Source organism: Abrus precatorius, unplaced genomic scaffold (assembly GCF_003935025.1).
Source record: "Abrus precatorius isolate BTA unplaced genomic scaffold, Abrus_2018 Scaffold2, whole genome shotgun sequence".
Lineage (NCBI taxonomy): Eukaryota > Viridiplantae > Streptophyta > Magnoliopsida > Fabales > Fabaceae > Abrus > Abrus precatorius.
In genome coordinates, this window is record NW_020874362.1 from 17,727,593 (window position 1) to 17,748,695 (window position 21,103).

Here is a 21,103-nt window from a genome sequence, read left to right on the forward strand (position 1 = left end):
GAGTTGCAAAATTTCTTCATAAATTCAATTCTCAGCTTGATTCCTCAAGGTTTAGAACTTGGAAGTCACCCCTAATCTCTCTCTCTAACTCTCATAAGGTGTAGAAATGAAAAAAATGAGAAAAGATTTTAAAAGATCTGAGTTTCTAGCTTTTTATAATTTTCTCGCCCCTTCCAACCCGTTTACACTTTGAATGGTTAAAGTATACACGTAGAAGGTCTTCTGAAACTTTCCTGGGTTGAGGTGAGCACTTTGAACGCTTAAGGTAAACACTTGAAGTGATTTTGCAAAACTTTGTCTTACGCGTTAACACTTTGAATATTTAAAGTGTTAACGTGCAAGCTTCCTTCAGTCAGAACTCTTTGAAGTGAATACTTTGAATGCTGAAAGTGGTAAAGCTTAGTTGTTTATGGTGCACGTGTTAACTTTGAGTGTTTAAAGTGTTAACGCGCATGCCTTTATGGGGAATTAAGTTTGCCCATGATAACTCTAAGCACTTAAAGTGTTAACGCGCAACCTTCCTTGTATTTTTTCTGCAGAGTGTTCACTTTGAACACTCAAAGTGTTAACGTGCAATGTCTTCTTAAATTTTCACCTCTAAAGTGTTCACCTTAAACACTTAAAGTGTATACTTGCACTCCATTCTTGCTAAAAACACTCCAGAGTTTTCACTTTATGCGCCTAAAGTGATAATGTAACACCCCAAATTTTGTAATAATATTTTAATTATTAATATAAGCATGTGTATTATTATTTGAATGTGCATTTTGATTTATGATTAATGGTGTGAATAAGTACAGGTATATATGTATGTTGTAATTTAAATGCGAATGTTGACTTGTGGTTAGGCTGGATTGGTTGGAAATATAGGCTAAGGTTGGACTGCAGGGGCATTCTTATTGTAGCGAGAGGATTCTTGCTGTAACTATAAGGGTGCAGGTGATGAAGGGGCCACTGTTGTGTTCTCGATGTAGCGAGAAGGCAACAGAGAGGGGTAATTTTTTGGGCTAGTGAGACTAAGCAGAAATAAGGTGCGGTTTTATTTGATATTTTTACTGTAGCGAGAAATGTCTTGCTGTAGTGAGAATATCTCGACTCTTAAGCTATTTGAGGGGTTCAGGATTTGGAAAATGCATTTTTTCCACTCTTCTTTCACCTCTTCTTCGATCCTCTCAATCCTTAATCCTATTTCACCAATTAAATTACCTCCAAGGCCGTTTGCACCCTATATTGAAGATTATGTTCGTGTTTTGGACATTTGAAGGTAAGTTTTATGAGTTAGGTTTTCATTTTCACCCTCTCTTAGTTCTCCTTTGTTTCTCACAGAGTCTTCCATATATTTAGGAAGAAAATCCGTATAGGGGTAGTTTTACCATTGATTTCGTAGTGGGTCATCATTCTGAGGTAAGGGGAACTCTACCCTATCTTTTTGTGTTGGAATTTGTTTATATTGTTATGTAATGGAATGCGATTGAGATAGAACATAGGAAAAATGTGTGTTTTTAATGGAAATGATTTATATGATGCAACTAAAAAATTGTGTCAAGTGACTCAAAGTCTATGGTATGCAAACTAAAGAAATTCATATGTGGCCTCAAACAAGCTTCTTGTCAATAGTATCACAAGTTTTATCAAGTTATTACCTTGTATGGTTTTGAGGAAAATATATTTAATGATTATGTTTAGCATAAGTTTATATGTCGATGATATAATGCTTGCTAGCAACAATATAGACTTATTGCATGAAATTAAGAAATTTTTGACAAAGAGTTTTGAAATGAAAGATCTTGGTTAAGCCTTTTTTGTATTAGGTATCAAGATGCTAAGAGACTATTCTCATGGTTTCCTAAGGTTATCACAAGAGAACTATATCGATAATGTTTTAGATAGATTCGACATGAAAGATAGTAAGTTAGGAGATACCCTTACAATTATAGGAGATGAATGCAGTCTCAAATTGTAACAATTTCATTTTTTATTATTAAATAATTATTTTATTATTATTGCATATTCTAAATAAGAAGATTTTTTTAAAATTTTTGGAAGTTGTAGAAGGTCTCGCTCAAGCGAGACTGAGTATTTTGAACCAAGCATTTCAGAGCATTCTTACTTAGACGAGATGAGTCTCACTTAGGCGAGAATGAATATATCGCCTTAACTATCCTCTAACCCAGGCCAGAAGATATCTTGCTCAGGCAAGAAGCTATAAGGGAAAGTGGGAGCTCTTTGGACCATATCTTGTCTAGGTGAGATTATCAAAAACATGTATAAATTTTCTATTTGGTGTTCTCATTCATGCGGGAATATGTTTCACTCAAGCGAGAGTACATCTCGCTTGAGCAATAATTCATGAACCAAAAAGGGTATTTAAGCAAATTCAGTGTTCGAAATTTGCATTAAAGGCTAAGAAAACTTTTCTATCTCTGCCCTCACTTTCTTTCCTCAAAGAAAACTCTCTTGAACCCTCAATCCCTTCCGAATCTGAGCTTGGAGTGTTGTTCCATTCAACCTCAAGAAGAACTCTATCACATCAATGAAATCTGGTCCAAGCCCGCTACGTTTAAAAAATGAGCTAGATTTTCTAACTTGACCTGTTTAAGAGTAGGTTTGCAAGCTAATGGGCTAGCCTGCCAAAAACAAAATAAAAGATAAAAAAATTAGTGAGTCATTAGATTAATGGGCTAGCCAGCAAAAATTAACCAAAAAAAATAATAAATAAAAAATATTTTTACATTATTAAAATTTAATATTTTATTAATATTTAATTATTTTTTATTTTTAAAGAATAAAATTTGAGCCCGACAGCCAACTTGTTATTGGCTCACATTTTAGTGAGCTAAAATGGGGCAAGTTTGTGGATTCATAGCATTCAACCTGGTTTATCAATTTTATAGGCCAGCTCGTTGGGCTAGGCTCATTTTGACACCCTATCAAGAAAAATACTTCGAGATAAGGAAAAAAGAGAATATTAAAGTTTGATATTGAAGAAAATAAAAATTTAATCTTTAAAAGTACATGTGAAGATATACTGACTTTAATCATCTTTATTCATAATCATTCATATTTTATTAGAAGATTTATTCTATGTCAAACCTCTAATTTATAATTATCATATTGCATATAACATTTCATTAAATTAAAACATAGAGCTCATAATATAAAAATCACAATACTACTATCATAATAAGAACTATTTATATCTAAGAGCTAAATATCTCATATCTAATTTATAAAACTCACACATTCACACTTTAGTCATATATATTACTCTTATATTAATATTTTAAAAAAATATTTTTAAAAAATATTAAATAAAATCTTACAATTAAATTATTTATTTAATATTATATAAATTTATATTTACCATTAAGAACATCATTTTATTTTTATAAAAAAATAAATATTTTATTTATTAAAATAAATAATTATAAAAAAATATTTTTATAAGATGAAAAATTTTATTACATATATTAATAATTTTTTCTTCAATCTTATCATTGTATTTAATAGTCAAAAGAATAATTTTATCCTCTATATTTATATTTATACTTTAGAAATATATATATATATATATATATATATATTTTATAATTAAAAAATTATTTAAACATTAATATTATTTCTATTTAATAAAATATTAACTCCATGCAGTGAAGTAATTTTTAAAATTTTTATTTTCATATTTTTTAATATAATTTTAATAACATTAATTTTTTTTAAAATTGTGATACATTTTTAGTATATTTATTTAAATATTAAATTCTTAAAAAATATTTTTTATAAATAATTATTTTTTATTAAAATTAAAATAATAATAATAGAAGTAGTAATAATAATTTTAGTAATATTATTTCTAAATCTAATTTTAAATATTAAAGTACTAAAAATTTATAAAAAATAACACTTTATTACATTTTATATACAAAATATGACGAATGATATTGTTAATAAAAATATTATTTTTAAATATTTAAATTTATCTTTCTCACAGCAAAAATAATTTTTTGGTAGATATAAAAATGGATATATTCCATTTTCATGATAAAAATAATTATACCTGAAAAAAAAAATGCTACACAGCCACTGTTATGTTGGAGAAACACATTGTAGGCTTAGGTTATATATTAAATTAAAGAAAAAAAATTGGGTCGTGGACTGATCAACGGCCGCCCCTCTCCTTCTGTCTGACATCTGGGGCTTAAAATTGATGCTGCATCATCGCGTATGTCATATGCACCTTCTCTCTCTCTCTCTCTAACATATATATACTCTCTGTAGTCAAGTTCTTTTTAGTTTCTTCATACATAAACCTAGTTACTCCTATTACGACCACGCAGGTGATTTTCCATTTTCTTTTCCCGGGAAAGTAATCGAAGAAAACAAATCCAGAATACACCGAAAACTGAAACAATTTTTTTATGCTTTTATAATTCTTACGTCGTCTTTTTCTACTGCGTGCTTGAACTGTCAAACGCAGTAATCTTGATTTTTTTTGTGTGGCGAGTTTTTGGTTTGTTGGATGCGTGCTGAATTTTTCCATATTTTCTCGGCAGACAAACATTACTCGCAGTGTTTGATTTTTTGACAATAGTGGTGCTGTTGTTGATGTAGATTTAGTTCTATTTATTCGATAGCAATGGCTAGGAAGATGCTTATCGATGGTGAAGCTGAGTTGGGCAAAGGTGTAGAAGAAGGGACGAATTTTGACTTTGACTTGTTTATTATTGGGGCTGGAAGTGGTGGAGTTCGTGGCGCCAGGTTTTCTGCGAATTTTGGAGCCAAGGTGTGTAACTTGTTGTTTTTGCTTAACAGTTAACATCTAATATTATAGTGTTAATGATGATTAATCTGTGAAAACAGTTTTGTCGATGAAGATCTCTGCTATTGAAGCTTTTTTCTAGATTTTTTGGAGGGTGGTGGGATTATTGTAAATGTTTGAAAAGCTTTTCAAGACCCTTTTTGAGAATCACATACCACTAGGATAAAAAATCACAAGTGTGGCTTTTTTAGTGCCAAAATACAAAAATGAACAATCTCTTGAACTTTTATCAATATTTAAGGTAATCTTGTGTACTCTAGTGTTATTCTCGTACGTATTTTACTGGTTTATGTGTTGCGTTCTGATAATATTCTGCAACCTGTGTCTAAAGGTGGGGATTTGTGAGCTTCCATTTCATCCAATTAGCTCAGAAACAGTTGGAGGAGTCGGTGGAACGTAAGTAATAAACTTGACACCTCTTCCCATTGCATAGATAACTTTCTTCTATTTAATTTTCTATCGTTTTGTTTCTTTCACAGGCATAATTAGTATTTGAGTTCTCTAACTTTTTTATTTTATGTTAGTCCTCTAACTTTTTTTTTTTTTTTATTTGATCCTCAAATAAAGTTAGAAAACCAAACTAAAAATGAAACAAAAAAAAGATAGAGGGCTAAACTGAAATAGAACATAAAGGACAAAACCAAACAAAAAATAAATTAGAGGATCAAATCCAAACTAAAAATAGAGTTCGGAGATTAAATCGAAATAATTAGAGGACCGAGGTATTAATTTAGTCTCTTTCGAATGATGGAAGAAGTTTAGATCCCACTCTCCACTTGTATATGGGTTACATACTTTTCTTTCTTGATATGCTTTATACTACTTTACCAAGTTTTTGTGATTGATATTCAGATAATGACTGGGTTGTCAAAGTTTTTTTTTTTTTTTTTTTTTTTTTTGTGACAATAGCTCTAAAGCAAGTATATCAAGCTTTGCCTATGTCAACAGTTACTTGCAAGTTTGTTACTGTAATTGGTTGCCACTAGTTGTTTTTCTAATAAATTAAAATTCTATTTTGGTGTGACTTTCTGTCAAACCTTTATGTAATATGTATTATGCATTTTCAAAGGAATTTCTGTATGTGATCAGGTCCCAAATTTTGTTTTTATTTTTATTGTTTTCTGTTTTTTGGATTGTCTTTTGCCTATATCATACATTCACATCACTGTTTTATAGCTACTGGTTCTATTCATTATTATTTTTGAGAGTTTTTTCTTGTTTTATATTTTAATAAATTTTTCCCCATCTATGCTAAATTAATTCCAAGTGTGCTTAGATGTTCGGCCTTTCAGCTTGATTGTGAAGATTATACTAGCATTTAATACTATATAAAGCTTAAAATTCGGAATCAGCTGCATACATTAGTAAAGAAAAAAAAAGAATATCATATTTAGATCCTCTTTTACAATTTTATCTATCTAGGGGAACTTTCTTCCTTATTACAGCTATATTCATCCATGTAACTGTACACTTATTCATCTCTAGCTGAAGCCAGTCCATCTTACAGTTGTAGTTCTATTTTATTTTGAATTGTCTCCAGTCCACACTGTTGAAATCAATTTTGGGGAACTATCTTGATTGTTAGATACTAAAACCATCCCTAACACCTTTCATGTACTTTCACCTAACAAGAAACAATTCATGCCAACACAATTTTTATGGAAAGAAACTATTTTCAATATTTTATTCAGTTCTTATTATGACAGTTAGATTGGATTTTTAATTTGGCTGAGGGATGATGGTAAGATGTAACAGTTTAACTTGTGAGCTTTAGAAATTAAAAATGAGCAAGCACATTATAAATTTATAATGTAATTTTTATTGCTTATGAAAATCCCTGAAATTGGAAAATAAAAAATATAGAAGCAAGTTATTTATGCCATATGCACTACAACTACACACACACACACTTGATATTATATCACTTTCTCCAACTGACTGCATACTGTGATAGGAACCAGGAAAAAGGGCCTAGGCCCAATTAAATAAAATGTGTCAGTTGGTTGTAATTGTGGGAGTGTGTGTAGCATATGGAGGGATATACGAGGAGAGATTTGGGATACAGGGAGGCAGCATTGAAATAGTTTGATGTAAAGTTGTTTAGCTTGGCAGAGAATGCATAGACCATTACTCTGAAGGAGTCATAGGCTTTGGGCTGGTTAGGGTTTATCTCTACTGGAATAATGGTTCTGTAATTTGCATTTTAATTAGTAAAATCCTCTATTTCTTGGGATATACTTGAGAGTTCTATCATAGTGCTGTGAATCGCATTTGTTTTTTGTATCAAAGTCTTCCCTAAAAGAATTTTGAGAAACAATTACAAAAATCTTGCTTTGAATGGTTTTATTGAAATTTTTTATTTTTTATTTTAACGGAGCACAATGGTATTGATTGATTCATGTAGCTCATTCCACGTAGTCAGATGTTGTTTTGGGTAGTACGTTAAATATTCATGCACATATTCTTGGGAAACTTACTATCACTATCTCTTTATGCTACAACTCCGAGATATATATGATCTAGATCAATAATTCCAAGTCTTTTTTCTCTTTTGTTTTATTTCAGTGTGGTGGTATGCTAATTTATTTGCATTTCTATGAACATAATGTAGTGATAATATAGTAATGATCCATTGCTGATGCAAACATGGTGCACATAAATTTCTTTCTCGTGCTGTCTGCTGTTTTTATGCTAAATGTTTTAATTTAATTTTGGTGAACTTCCATGATAATTGTGTGATAGACTGACTTCTACTTTATAAGAATGATATAATATAGTTCTTGTTTTGTACTTCATCCTTTTCTTTCACTTCTCAATGTTTGATGACAACACTTCAACTACCAAATAGTTCATGAAAATGCTTATATATTTTTTTCCATATTTCAAAGGTGTGTTATTCGTGGTTGTGTTCCTAAAAAGATTTTGGTCTATGGAGCATCTTTTGGAGGTGACCTTGAGGTAAGGATATGATCCTAAATCAACTGCTTAGTTAAAAATATGGATTAGTTACTGCATATATATTGTGATTGTTGTACCTTTCCTGCTTTGTTATATTATTTGATTTGATGTGTCTGGCTGAAATGGAATGGATGCATCTTTGAGGGTGTCTTGTTGCACACAAATTTGTGTATAGCTTGTCTTTGGTGTTCTGTTTCTGCCGAAGGAAACATTAGAGAGCAACCATCTCTGATATGCAAATGGACAGGGCAACCTTGCTGCATTGTAGTTTCCTTTGTTTTGTTTTCATTTATTCAAATTTACTTATGCTCTCTTTAATATTTTGCTTTTTTCCTATAAAAAAAAAATCATCAGTCATCACATTTTTTATTGTTTTCTGCTTACCGAGCTATTATGTAATGCAATATAAAGAGATAGATAGATAGATATAATTATTTTTGTTCACATCCCTAAAAGAGATTAATTTAAGACCCGATTGTTTAAACTTAGAAAAATGTGTTTTTAAATTAAAAATATTTAAAAATTTAATGATAATTGGATAAATTTTTCAAATAAGCAGACATGAAAGAAAAATAATTTAGTGCCTTAGAAAGCTAGGAACAATAGTTCAAAAAATAGTTTTGTCAACCTCATCAGCCCTTAGGGTTGAATTGAAACATTTAAATGTAGTATGTTTTTATTGGAAGTGGAAGTATTTATTATACTTCTGTATTTTTGTTTTTATAATTTTTTTTTTCATTTTTGATAAAAGCTTACTACATTTGGATGCTTAAACTTAACCTTTAGAGTTGAGGTTAACAAAACTGTTAAAAAAACTAAGAAATGTAGAAATGTTTTTGTTTTTAAAGCTCATTTCAATGAATCCTTGTTATATTAAAATGTCTGGACATGTGCCACGTTTCAGCCTTGAGGACCTATTAGATTTATATTTTATCTGATCTGATATGATGTAGTTACTGATGTACAGTAGAATTGTGATACATACCAGAGTGACGATATGGAGAATAGAGAGAATTAAAGAAGGAAACATACTACACTTTGTATTTGTATTATTTGCGATAAAGAAAAATTACAGTGAGAGAAACGTCCTTTGTCCAGAGCCTAGCTCCTATAGAAGGATAAGGAATCTCCTATCCTAATAGAAATTATCTAACCAAAAGAGAAAATGAACCCTCAGCCCCACGTACTCTCATCATTCCAAATAACAGAGAATTACTCTCTCTCCACTAACCACCTTCCCACTTTTAGGCAACCACCTTCCCACTATTCAGGCCACATCCTTCTTCTTCTTGCGGACATAAACTTTCCAAGCCTTAGGATTAGTTCCCACTTCATGGACTAGAGTCTCCTTGGGCCCAATTCCCTTATGGGCTCCATCAAATTGGTTCAACTTCTTGTCAAACATGTTATGCAAATGCAATTCAATATTGTAGTTCGTAATATAATGTATCGGTTTTTCTGTATATTTTTGTTCTTTCTAGTTAATTATTATTATTATATAATAATAATAATATTATTAGTTTTCCTGAGATCATCATCTGTAATAAATATGATTGCTTTTGAAGGATGCCAGGAATTATGGGTGGGAATTGAGTGAGAAAATTGACTTCAATTGGAAGAAGCTCTTGCAAAAGAAGGTATTTCAAAATTTTCTTTTTGTGTTTAATATGTAAAGCATTGTTATTTCTGCTATCAAAATCAAATTAGTATCACTTTTAAGAACTTTTAGGCCTTGGAGATGTAGTTTGGAATTGAATTGCCTTTGGTTTTCTAGATCTTGCTTTGTTTATAAACTCTAGATGTCTGCGCTCCTGATTGTCTACTTTTACTGAAGCTGAAAGCAGTTTATTAGTATTAATAATCCAGTTTATTTGTCAGTTCTTCAAATAATCTGGGTTTTGTCAAACTGTAGACAGATGAAATAAACAGATTAAATGGAATTTACAAGCGGTTGTTATCCAATGCTGGGGTTAAATTATTTGAAGGCGAGGGAAAGATAGTTGGTCCAAATGAAGTTGAGGTGACACAATTGGATGGCACTAAACTATCCTATTCAGCGAAGCACATATTGATTGCAACTGGCAGCAGGGCCCAACGTCCAAATATTCCAGGACAGGTCAATTTGCTTGTTTTAAATCTTATTGCAATTTTGCAATTTTTATAGAATGAAAGAAAACAAAGTTTGACCAAAAAATTTATAGAAAAAGTGTAAATTTTCAAACAAATAATTTTAGCATTAATATTGAGTCCAGTGAGTGATCAAAATGAGAAATTTGAAAAGTGATACATTCACTCATTCATTTCATGCAGCATTCAATACTTGAATTCTGTTTGTGATTATGTCTTTTGTTTATTAAATCACTTCCTTTGTTACTGGTTCTTCTGTTATCATCACATTACTGACTAGAGTTAAAACTGCTTATTTTGGTGACATAACTTAGCAATAATTGAATCATTTTCTACGATAACTCAGGAAGTCATCATTAAACGCCGAATATACCTTTGTATTTTCTTTTGAATGCTTGACCATGGGAACAATTTATTTGCATGGAATGTTGAAATTTAGACTCTGGATTTTCAACTGTTAAAACTGTCCTGCACTCAGTCTTGAGAAATGCTTTTGATATGTTATTCACATTCTTTTTCCTAATTAAAATTTATCCATATAAAATTTTTGAATGTATGTGATATGAATCTTGTTGCTGTTGTCTCATTGTGCAGGAGTTGGGTATAACATCTGATGAGGCACTAAGTTTAGAGGAGTTTCCTAAACGTGCTGTGATTCTTGGAGGAGGGTGTGTCTTTGTTTTCTTATGTGTTACTGGTGTGACTACTTATTATCTCATGGTGATTACTTTATATTTTGTTTTCAGCTATATTGCAGTTGAGTTTGCATCTATATGGCGAGGGATGGGTTCCACTGTCCATCTAGTTTTCAGAAAGGAACTTCCACTGAGGTATGGCTTTGACATACATCTTTCATGTTTAAGTGCTGAGTTCATAAATGGATCTTCTGGCTATGACTTCTTTTTGCCTTTCTTGCTTTGAAGTTTCAACATTAGCAAATCAATTTAGACATGTATTTAACAGTTGTAGAAACCTTTTTTCCTAAACCTGAACATTGTTTGGAACTCATTGGACACAAAAGTGCCATTGTTACTTAATATTGGTTACATAGGCATTAAGGGACACTTAAGCATGAAGAGGGGCATAGTTATTTATTTCAGATTGCGGCATGTAGTGGCCAACGCTAAAAATGCTATAGTGGGATAGCGCTTAGCGGTATGATTGCTAATTAAATAATTTATATACGGATTAAATAATTTACACAATATATATAAATGCCAAAATCCATGACATATTCATAATAAAAAATAAAAAGCCACAGCTCTTCAGCAAAACATACAAGTAAATAACAATAAAAGTAAAAAATTGCCCAAAACACTGCTTTTTTTAGGAAAAAAGTGAATTTTCTTTGAAAAGTTTCACTCTAGTGCCGCTATAGTGGCGCTATGACCACTATTTAAAACTGCTCCGCTATTCATTTCAAATTGTATAGCAGGGCCGCTATGCTCCACTATTCCGCTATAGCACTGCTATAGCCTGCTATTGATATATGAAGAGGGGTTAGACAATACTAATTTTATCATCCTATGTGGTAGATGGCAATGCTTAAACCTTGAGTTAATTTCAAACTGAATTCTTACATAATAGAACTAGGGAGCTTTTATATTAGCAGAGTTTTTCATTTGTCGAATTAGTAGTGTTATGTGCCTAAATGGTAAGTTTCATAGTGTACACACTTTTGAGAGAGCAACCTTTCCTATTCCATAGTTGGGATTGGTTTGTGGAATAATTTTTTATTTCTGGTAATCACATGTTTTGAGATTTTCACTAGAAGTATTTCATTTTGTCAAAATATTCCTAAATATGTTTAAAAAATTCCTGCCCTGGAAATGTTATATTCTTGTAATTCATTTAGAGACATGATTCCCAGGAAGAATCTTGGATACATGAAATATTTCCAGAGTACCCCTCTTTCCTACCCAAGCTAAATAGAAAATTCATGAACATATGCAATGAAGTACATGGTTGTAAAAATTGGAAGGTGGCACTTTAGGTTGCACAATTCTGTATTTAATTCCCGTGGGTGTTTGAGAGAATATGCATAATCATGTAGATGTTTTATAGTTTTGATATACAAAGACAGGCTCTTCAATGGACTTCTCTCCTCCCGAAACACTACTACTACCCATTTTAATTCATCAAACTGTAAGTGTAAATCATTTTAGTCCTAAACTTTACAAAAATCTCATTTTAATGCTTGAATTTATAAAATGATATTCATTTTAGTCCATTAAAACTAGACAATAATGAAAAATGAAGTAGAAAAGGACTGGAATGAGTGAAATTTAAAAAATTAAGGACTAAAGTGAGATTTTTGTGAAGTTAGGAACCAAAGTGATTGACACTTGCAGTTTCACGGACTAAAATGGGTATTTTCTCCAATTTATAGTGTATCCACCCGCTCAAATGCCCTCATCATTACATTTTTCCCTCTCCCGTAACAGAATAGAGAATACTGGTCTCATTCCCTCCTCTTTGCTGCCATGTGTGCAACAATGGAGCGAGCCCCTTGTGACTAACCCCCTTTCTAAACCATTTTGGTTCAGTGGGACTTTAGCCTAATGGCCTTCACCCTAGCTCTTTTAAAATAAACCTTAAGTAATAGGATATTTATCAGGCATTTCTTTAATATGGTTTTTGGCAATAGAAATTCAACACTTTAACATTAATAGTCATCACAATCTATAGGAAACAGTGCAATTCAAATTCATCTCTTCAATAAGTATTTGAATTTTGAAATCAATGGTCATCATGGTCTATATCTAAAATTTATAGGGACGTGTCACTCTGATTTGATGAGATTTATGATCTCTGTTGGAATATTTGTAGTAGTTAGTATGTCATTGGGTATTATTGGAGTTGGATACTGTTGGAAAGATTAGTCTCATAGGAAATAGTGTAAAGCTTCATTATTGTTCTTGTAAATTTTAAAACGTATTTATTCTTTGGTGTATATAAATGCTTTCATTCAAGTAACTCATGAAACATGTCTAATTTCTGCATTATTAATTTTTTGCAAAATATCTGTAAGATCCAAATCAACTCCAGTCCACTTCATGGTTAGGATTTATTTCAGTAGCATTCTTCTAATGTTGAAAGTGCTAGTTTATTTGGTATCATATGTGTAGTTATAGTTGCCAGAAATCATGAGGGCACGGGGGGAATTAATAGAACCTTTGCTATACCATGTATTATTTGCATTATTCCTTAGTTCTTGTTGATGTCTTTTTCTGCTCTCTGTAGCCTACATTACTTCCTGCTGACTAAAATTCTGTTGCAGAGGTTTTGATGATGAAATGAGAGCTGTAGTTGCAAGAAATCTTGAAGGAAGGGGAATTAATTTGCATCCAAGGACCAATTTGACACAGGTATTTCCTTTATGGGTTTGCAACTCACTGTGATCATTCATTAAACTGTAAAACTTCTTTTTCATTTCTTTTAGTTGGACTCTTAGCTAATGGTAATAAATATCATTATTTTAGTTGATCAAAACAGAGGATGGCATTAAAGTTATTACAGATCATGGTGAGGAGCTCATTGCTGATGTTGTACTATTTGCCACTGGTAAGACACCTATAACATAAACTTCTAAAATGGTTAATCTTTAAAATGCTTATGGCTAAAATATAGAATTTACAACCCTAAATTCCTTCAGGCTCAGCTTGTATTTTTATTGTGGCTTCAAATAATGAAACACTCTGTAACAGTATGAAGTGGTGTCTTTTTGTATGGATTATCCATCGAATTTGTTAATCCATGATAGCTTGATCAGTTCATGATAAATGAATCTTTACACACTAATAGTGAGGTCGGCAAAAACTAAATTCTCTGAGAGATATTATTTATTGCTAACTTTCTTTTAATAATTTCCTCTAAAGTTTTTATGGGTCTCCATACTCCTTTTCACCATCCTAAAACTTATGTCATCTACTCTCTTCACTGATGCTTCTATATAGTCTTTATATTTTAAAAAATAATTTGTTCTTGTCTCCTACTATCACTGTTAAATGATGATTTGGTTAATTCAGATGTTGCCACATGTCAATTTTATGCCATGTGTTGCTTTTATGTGAAGCTACATTAGTAAGAGGGACGACCAAAACCAACAAATTTTGAAAATGCAAGGAGTCAAGGACTAAAACAAAAATAAAATTTATAAAGGCCAAAATAAAAATTTAATTTATTTTGAGGGATTAAAAACTTATTTAAGCCTCAAAAGTTACAAAGAAGCAATGAATAATGTATGAAGTTTTTTTTATTTTTTAGTTTTTGGGTGGCAGCAGAATGCTTCCTGCATCTTTTATCTCGTGGAACCTTGCTTGCGTTTTTTTAAAAAATTGTATCTTCTGAAGTGTTCTTTTGTTGCTGCAGGTAGGGCTCCTAATTCTAAGAGGTTAAATTTAGATGCTGTAGGTGTTGAACTTGACAACACTGGAGCAATAAAGGTTCTCAGCTCTCTCTTTTAATCATTTGTTTCCATGAATTCTAATAAAATGAGTTGTTTCTCATTTTCAGGATTTGAATGATATGTGGATCAATTGTGATTCTATAATACTAAATAGTGATATTAGATATGATGTATGACTGTTTTTTACTGGAATATCAACGTGCAAATGCCGTAGTTTGGTTTTCATGTTGACTAGTGTGCTGAGTTATATTAGAAAGCTCTGGTGAATTTATAAAGTATAATGGAATTTATATATTTAATCCTCCAAAGCCCTTGTATGTTTACATGCCTTTGAAAAGGTGAAGGAAAATACTACCTTTTGGAAAAAAGTTTGTTTAATGAAGCACTCTTATTAGATACTACCTTTTTCTTGAAAATCCATATGCATCCTACTACCCTCTTTCCCTTTGGTAGTTTGACCAATTTCCAAGTTTGATTCTTCTGAAGAGACTCCATCTCTTCTTCACCCATGGCAGCAATCAACTAAGAATCCTCCCTATAGCTAGTTGGTTCAAGTAACTCCACCTCCTTTGCTACATGCAAAGCATATGCTACCATGTCCTCAAAGTCATATTTTTGAGGTGCAATGTTAGAATCCTTAAGCAAACCAGCAGCATTTGATTCTTTCTTTGAATCACGCTTATCTCCACTTGTTCATCAGTATTCTCCTTATGTTTACCTGAAACACCAGGAAACTCCAATACTGGGTGAAGCATAGAAATTTCATCAAGAAACATCCTTACTAAACTATTTTCTTTTCAGTTGGGACCAAATTCTATATTGTCACCTCATGAACAAAGCTCGAAAACAACCCCATTTTAGCTCTGGGTTCGAACTTATCCTCATTCTCATGATAATAAGCAAGATATCTAAAAACTTTCTAAATAGAATAATTAGCATATATTATACCATTCCTCAAAAGGGTTTCATTGTCTAAAGCAATAGTTGGGAGACTTGTTTACCAAATAATAGGTTGTGTTAATTGCCTTTGCCGAGAAGCTTCTACTTAGGCCAGGATTATAGAGCATCCCCAAATGAGGATGTTGGAAAGGATAGTCTCAAATTGGAGGAGGTGAGGACGAGTCTTCATGGGAGGGAACTTAAAAAAAATGAATTAATGGATGAAGGCCAAGTCCCTTTCCCGTTAGAACTAAAGCTTCATCATAATAAGGTGTGCCACGCCTAATTGTATGCTTTGTTTTTATGATATGGATTCCAAAGAGGATTTAGGCAACATCCACTGTTACGGCCCAAAATAGTCAGGAAGGCATTATGGCCCAGCAACCGTATAAGAGGCCCACCATTTGGAGGGTGTATAAGAGGAGAAAGGAAATAATGGGTAATGAGCTGGCAGAGAGAGAAGGTAATAGGGAAAGTTAGTTATGACGATCCTTACAGGGGCAGAGGCGGTAAGGAGAGTGTATCGAAGAATATTTTTATAGTTAGATATGGATAGAGAGCAATAGCTCTCTATAGGAGTCACGCTCTGGGCAGCAGCGGTTGTATTCCCCTACTGATATTTCAATCCATTCAATAATATACACTCAGTTTTTCCTCATATCTCTTCATTATTTACTTTTAACTGTTCTCTGTTGGGTTTAATTTGTAACACTCGCATAAGCATTTAGTCAAACCTAAAATTGAATATTCTCAAGGTCTTATACTACACATAAGTTACACAAGCTTAGAATGCTCAACTGGTTAACAATAACAGCAAACTAGAGAGAGAGTGGTACAGAGTTAGGGAGAGAGGAAGAACATGGGGAGGGGGTTGACTGTCAGGGAGAGTGTGCCAAGTGTTTGGGAGAAAGTTGGTTACACAGCATTAGGGAACCCATCTCTACAAATATATATACTTTTTCCAGGAAGGATCACGTGACCCAACTGGTTCAAGCAGCACTTGTGGCATGTTTTTGGAGTCAATATGTTGGAGTGATGATCCACAATAAGTCAACCATGGTAGCAGTCCAGGCAGGCAAGTGAGATGTGACTCACTAGGAAAGAGAAAAGTGTTGAATCACATGCTCCAACAAGTTGGAGTGTGATTTTGGCAACATTTTTATCAATGTCTGAAGTAATAAATTGATCTTAGTTTAGGTTATGTCATCTGAAATGCTTTTATCAATGATTGGATATTGAATTGGACAATTGTATAAGAGCTAGGTAATGACTATGGCACTCAGTTCTAAATGTTCTGCATCCTTGTGTTTAGGTGGATGAGTATTCACGGACCAACATACCTAGCATATGGGCTGTGGGTGATGTAACAAACCGAATGAATCTTACTCCAGTTGCCTTGATGGAAGCATCATGCTTTGCTGTAAGTGTTCAGATATTGAGTGGATAAGTAAACCTGTTTATCATTTCAATGTGGTAGGGAAGATTCAGCAGTTGAATGGTCTAAATGATGTTGTTTAACATTTTACTTTATTTAAAATATATGCAGAAAACAGTATTTGGTGGGCAACCAAGCAAGCCAGACTATAGGGATGTCCCCTGTGCAGTGTTCAGGTATAGTTGAATTTTGTGTTATAAAACTTGACAGCAATTAGCTATTTTGAACATAACATATGGTGTATCCCCTTTCCTCTTCTCAATTTTATCTTTCATTGTTTTGTTAGAATAATATATTGCACATTCTTTTCTGTGTTTCTTCAGCATTCCGCCACTTTCTGTAGTTGGTCTCAGTGAGGAGGAGGCAATAGAGCAAACCAATGGTGATCTGTTGGTTTTCACATCGACTTTTAATCCAATGAAAAATACTATCTCTGGGTAAGTGTAGTGATTTGGAATTTTCAACCCTTAACCTTTGTTGCAAACCAATGACTTGCAAAATTCATGATAAATTGAACCAGAGAACAATAATTTCTATTGAAAATGTTGTTTGATACATATATTTTAAAACCCTTTGGCATCTACTCTAGTTACATTATGTGCTGGTCTGGTGTATCCACTTACCTTTGAATTTGTATATTTACTCCATCACAAATCTACCTCCACCTTTGGTCTCATAAGCCAGTCTCATGCTTAGGTAAAAAGGAGGAGCCAAAGGAGGGTAGTGTTGGGCCTTTGGTAGCCAACATACTCGTTGAAACATTTTACATGGGTTACTCAAAATGATATTGTGCTAGGACTAGTTAATTAATAAATAATATTTTTGGGAATATGGTTTTTGACTAAGTTCAATAGCATCGTGTGATTCATGTAGCCAACCTCAAATGGAATAATGCTTGGTTGTCGTCGCTGTACTCCATTACAAATCTATTTTGGGAGTTAAGAATCAAAATGTTATGGTTAACTTGGATTTATGTTAGTCTTTGTTATTACTATAAGCTCTGCAATTCTTAGTTGGAACCAGTGTTTGTTATGTTTGCAGTGTGTTTCTTTTCTATATTATTGTCAGTTGCTGATTTTTTTCAAATAGGCGACAAGAAAAAACTGTTATGAAGATTGTTGTTGATGCTGAGACAGATAAGGTTCTTGGAGCTTCTATGTGTGGACCTGATGCACCTGAAATTATACAGGTATCCTAACGGTTTCACCGTCATCCAGCTATGAAATGCCAATATAGTGTATTTTTGTCACTATATTGTCTTTTGTTTAGAAGCCTTTGTACTTTTGTTTTCGTACACTGTTCTTGTTGCAAGATCAAGAAAATATTTTATTATTATATCTTTAGAATATCTCAGATGATCTCTTGGGAGTGGCATCAATCTTCCATGATTTTTTTCCTTAATGAATTTGGTTTAGAAGTCCTAGTAATAGTATTAATTGGGGTTATTGCATTGTATTTTGTAACACATCATTAGACAACATTATCCATTTTATATTTTATTATTCAAAGTTTGTGTTCTCCTTTCCTCATTCTCTACTTAAATACCTATGATTTGGTACCGTGCTATGTGATTTATCACTCACTATTCTGCTACCAAAGACCCTTTTTCAAGGTATATTATTAGATTCATGGTAGTTAGAATTGCAAAAATCATATGATTATTATCCTTTGTTTGAAACAATTTCCAAAGCAATCTATAAAAATCACATGAAGACTTGTTTTTTACCTTAAACCACATGTTGAATCATGCTAATCATTCCAGTCTCAGATAAATTGCAAACTGAGCTTTTCGATTCAAATTCTGAATCACAAATCTGAGAAGCTTTGTATTATTAATTTTTATACGCTCCTTGTTGTATCTTGGCTTTTCTGTTCGAGAAGAATGGAAGATATATGATCCTTGTTTCCTCTTTTTTCTCTCAAAATTTCTTTTCCTTAATTAATGAAAAGGGACTTTCAGAATTCTGGAATTGATTGCTCTATCCCTATCCTCAAATTAACAGAAACTATATAGATAGTTGTAATATTGATGATATGGATACATATTTCTGTATGCATCTCATATTAGTGTCATGTGCTTCTGTTCTCTTAAATTTGGGGTTGGCCTAACTCGATCACAAAAACTAGTTCATAAGTTGAGGATTGTCTTGACCTTTATAAACTCTACTTTAACCATATATGTAGTCAACATGGCATCTCAACATGGTCCATGGGTTATATTGTTCATTGGTTTTGCTTCTTTTCCTCTATTAATTATATTAATATTGTTGATCAACAGGGTATTGCTGTTGCTTTGAAGTGTGGAGCTACCAAGGCACAGTTTGACAGCACGGTAAGTTCACAGCTTTCTTTATTGTGTACTTCTCTTCTGCCTCCTGAGGGCAATGATATAATGGCATCTAGAATTAGCTTAACATTTCTGATATTTGCTCAAGAATGTTGTCTACATTTAAGTAGTGTTGGAAAATGTAGTGTAGGAAGGTATATGATACAAATAGTGTTTCGAAACATATGATTGTGAATTACTGAGATGAAGTAAAAAGATTTTTAACAGAAGAGGACACATGAGATAAAGAAACTTGTGAATTATGATATTCAACAATTAAAAGTACAAATTGGAAAGAGAAACAAACAATCGTTGACTGAACACCACAAGATTTACAGCTTATAATCATGACCGGCAGCTACAATATGCAGAGATAAAAAGGGTTCTAGACTACTGAGTCGGTCTCAAAGAATATTAGAGATAACAGGAGAGCCAATTTTTTTCTCCGTTATGCAATGTTTTCTTTAATTTGCACTGAGCAAGGGAGGATAGGAGGTGGGCATGGGTCTTGTGGAATTTTAACAATCGTTTCAATTTAAATAACCTTTGTGGTGGTTGCATTGTGATTACTATAATTGCGAACAATTGCAGAATTTTACTGCAATTGCATTTGCAATGCGGTTGTGGAGACCTCCTAACTGCAATATTGTGGCTCCAAATGCTGTTGTAGACAGCAACTTATTTTTGCTCACACCAAAACAATTTCAATTTGAGTGAACAAGAATATTGTTGATTATCCCAATAATTTAACTGGTAAAAAATGCATTATAACAAGTCGTCGTCATTGTGAAATCGTAATTTCTTGATGAAGAAATAGTTGTTATTGTTTGATAATTGAAGGATCCTGTGCAAAACTATAAATCCATTTTTTTAAGCATCATAGAGCTATAAGTTTTTTAATGGTTTAAATTTAATTAATATCATGTTTTTCTGTTAAATGTGAAGACTAAAAATGAATTAAATTTTTATCGAGAATATAATAAAGAAGCGTGACTTTTTTGGGGATTAATTAGTTATTTAAGCTACATATTTTATAATTTACTAGGGGTCATTTTACAAAGTTAAGCAAGCATCGTTCCACAATTTTGTAGATGGTTAGGATAGAACTACCGTGCCATTAATTCTTGTATCTATACTTTCCTTCGCTTTAATTATTTTTTATTTGATTTTCGAATCTTAGTGTATAATTTTTACACCGTCATTTAATGATATACCTATACATCATTAAAAAGGTTTAACTATGATTGAGTACTAGAAACTTCTATTGATATGACAACATATTAGAAGCTAATACTCGAGGAAAACTAAGCTGCTTGGTCGTCCCTTTATATTACAATAAGTTTTCTCATTCATTGAAGTTTAAAAATTTAAAATATTAGGTCAAAATGAAACCTCAATATTTTGATGATTTCTTTACATCATTGCAAGATGTTCTCTCATTTTCTGTCTTTGTGACCCTTTCCTTTCTCTCTCTTACATCTAGGTGGGAATACACCCATCGGCTGCAGAAGAGTTTGTAACCATGCGGTCAGTGACAAGGCGTGTAACGGGAGGTGCCAAACCCAAGACAAATTTGTAAAAGTGTTTTAAATGAAAATAATATCAGTTTGATGGCAGTGTAAAGTTGCAAATCATTACTTCTTCCATACATATAGACCACAAAAACGTCTGTTTTCTCTTTCCCAATAAAATGATTTTTTACTTTTTGCGAATCTCATTTTATTATTATTTCCATTTCCATACTGAACTGCGCGATTCGTTGCCATATTGCGTATGAACGAATGATCTGGACTGGTATATACATATGATTCATTCTAAGTCGTTCCTTGGTTAAGGTTGCCTTCAGCTTAGATTTTATACCGACTTTTGAGATGCTATTTTGTAAGCTATTTCATTGATAGTTTTTTTTTTTTTTGGTCTCCATATTCTAGTTTCTCTCTAAACTTCAGTCATTATTTCTTTTCTTTTTTTTTTTTTTTTTTTTTTTGCTTTTAGTTGTCTATTATTTGTAATTTCTATTTTTCTTCCTTTTGTTTTTAGTTCATTTCTATTGTATTTAGTCTTTATTTTGTGTTTTTATTTAGTTTCTAT

The 21,103-nt window shown here is 32.3% G+C and overlaps 1 protein-coding gene across 4 annotated transcripts; it reads left to right on the forward strand.

Moving 5' to 3' along the window:
* The first annotated feature begins 4,203 nt into the window (after positions 1-4,203).
* LOC113857401 (glutathione reductase, cytosolic) lies at positions 4,204-20,832 on the forward strand. Of its 4 annotated transcripts, none has more exons than XM_027489239.1 (17): positions 4,204-4,337; positions 4,612-4,783; positions 5,151-5,215; positions 7,708-7,777; positions 9,343-9,414; positions 9,690-9,893; positions 10,499-10,572; positions 10,651-10,734; positions 13,185-13,272; positions 13,387-13,468; positions 14,276-14,349; positions 16,564-16,671; positions 16,798-16,862; positions 17,010-17,123; positions 17,776-17,875; positions 18,965-19,018; positions 20,496-20,832. In XM_027489239.1, exons 2-17 carry the CDS (start codon positions 4,637-4,639, stop codon positions 20,589-20,591), a joined length of 1,497 nt encoding a protein of 498 aa, XP_027345040.1. In that variant the 5' UTR covers positions 4,204-4,337; positions 4,612-4,636; the 3' UTR covers positions 20,592-20,832. The 4 variants fall into 4 exon arrangements, with proteins under 4 accessions (XP_027345040.1, XP_027345039.1, XP_027345041.1 ...); XM_027489240.1 differs by having other exon boundaries at positions 4,294-4,337; positions 4,554-4,783; XM_027489241.1 differs by having other exon boundaries at positions 4,301-4,337; positions 9,351-9,414.
* The last annotated feature ends 271 nt before the right edge of the window (positions 20,833-21,103 follow it).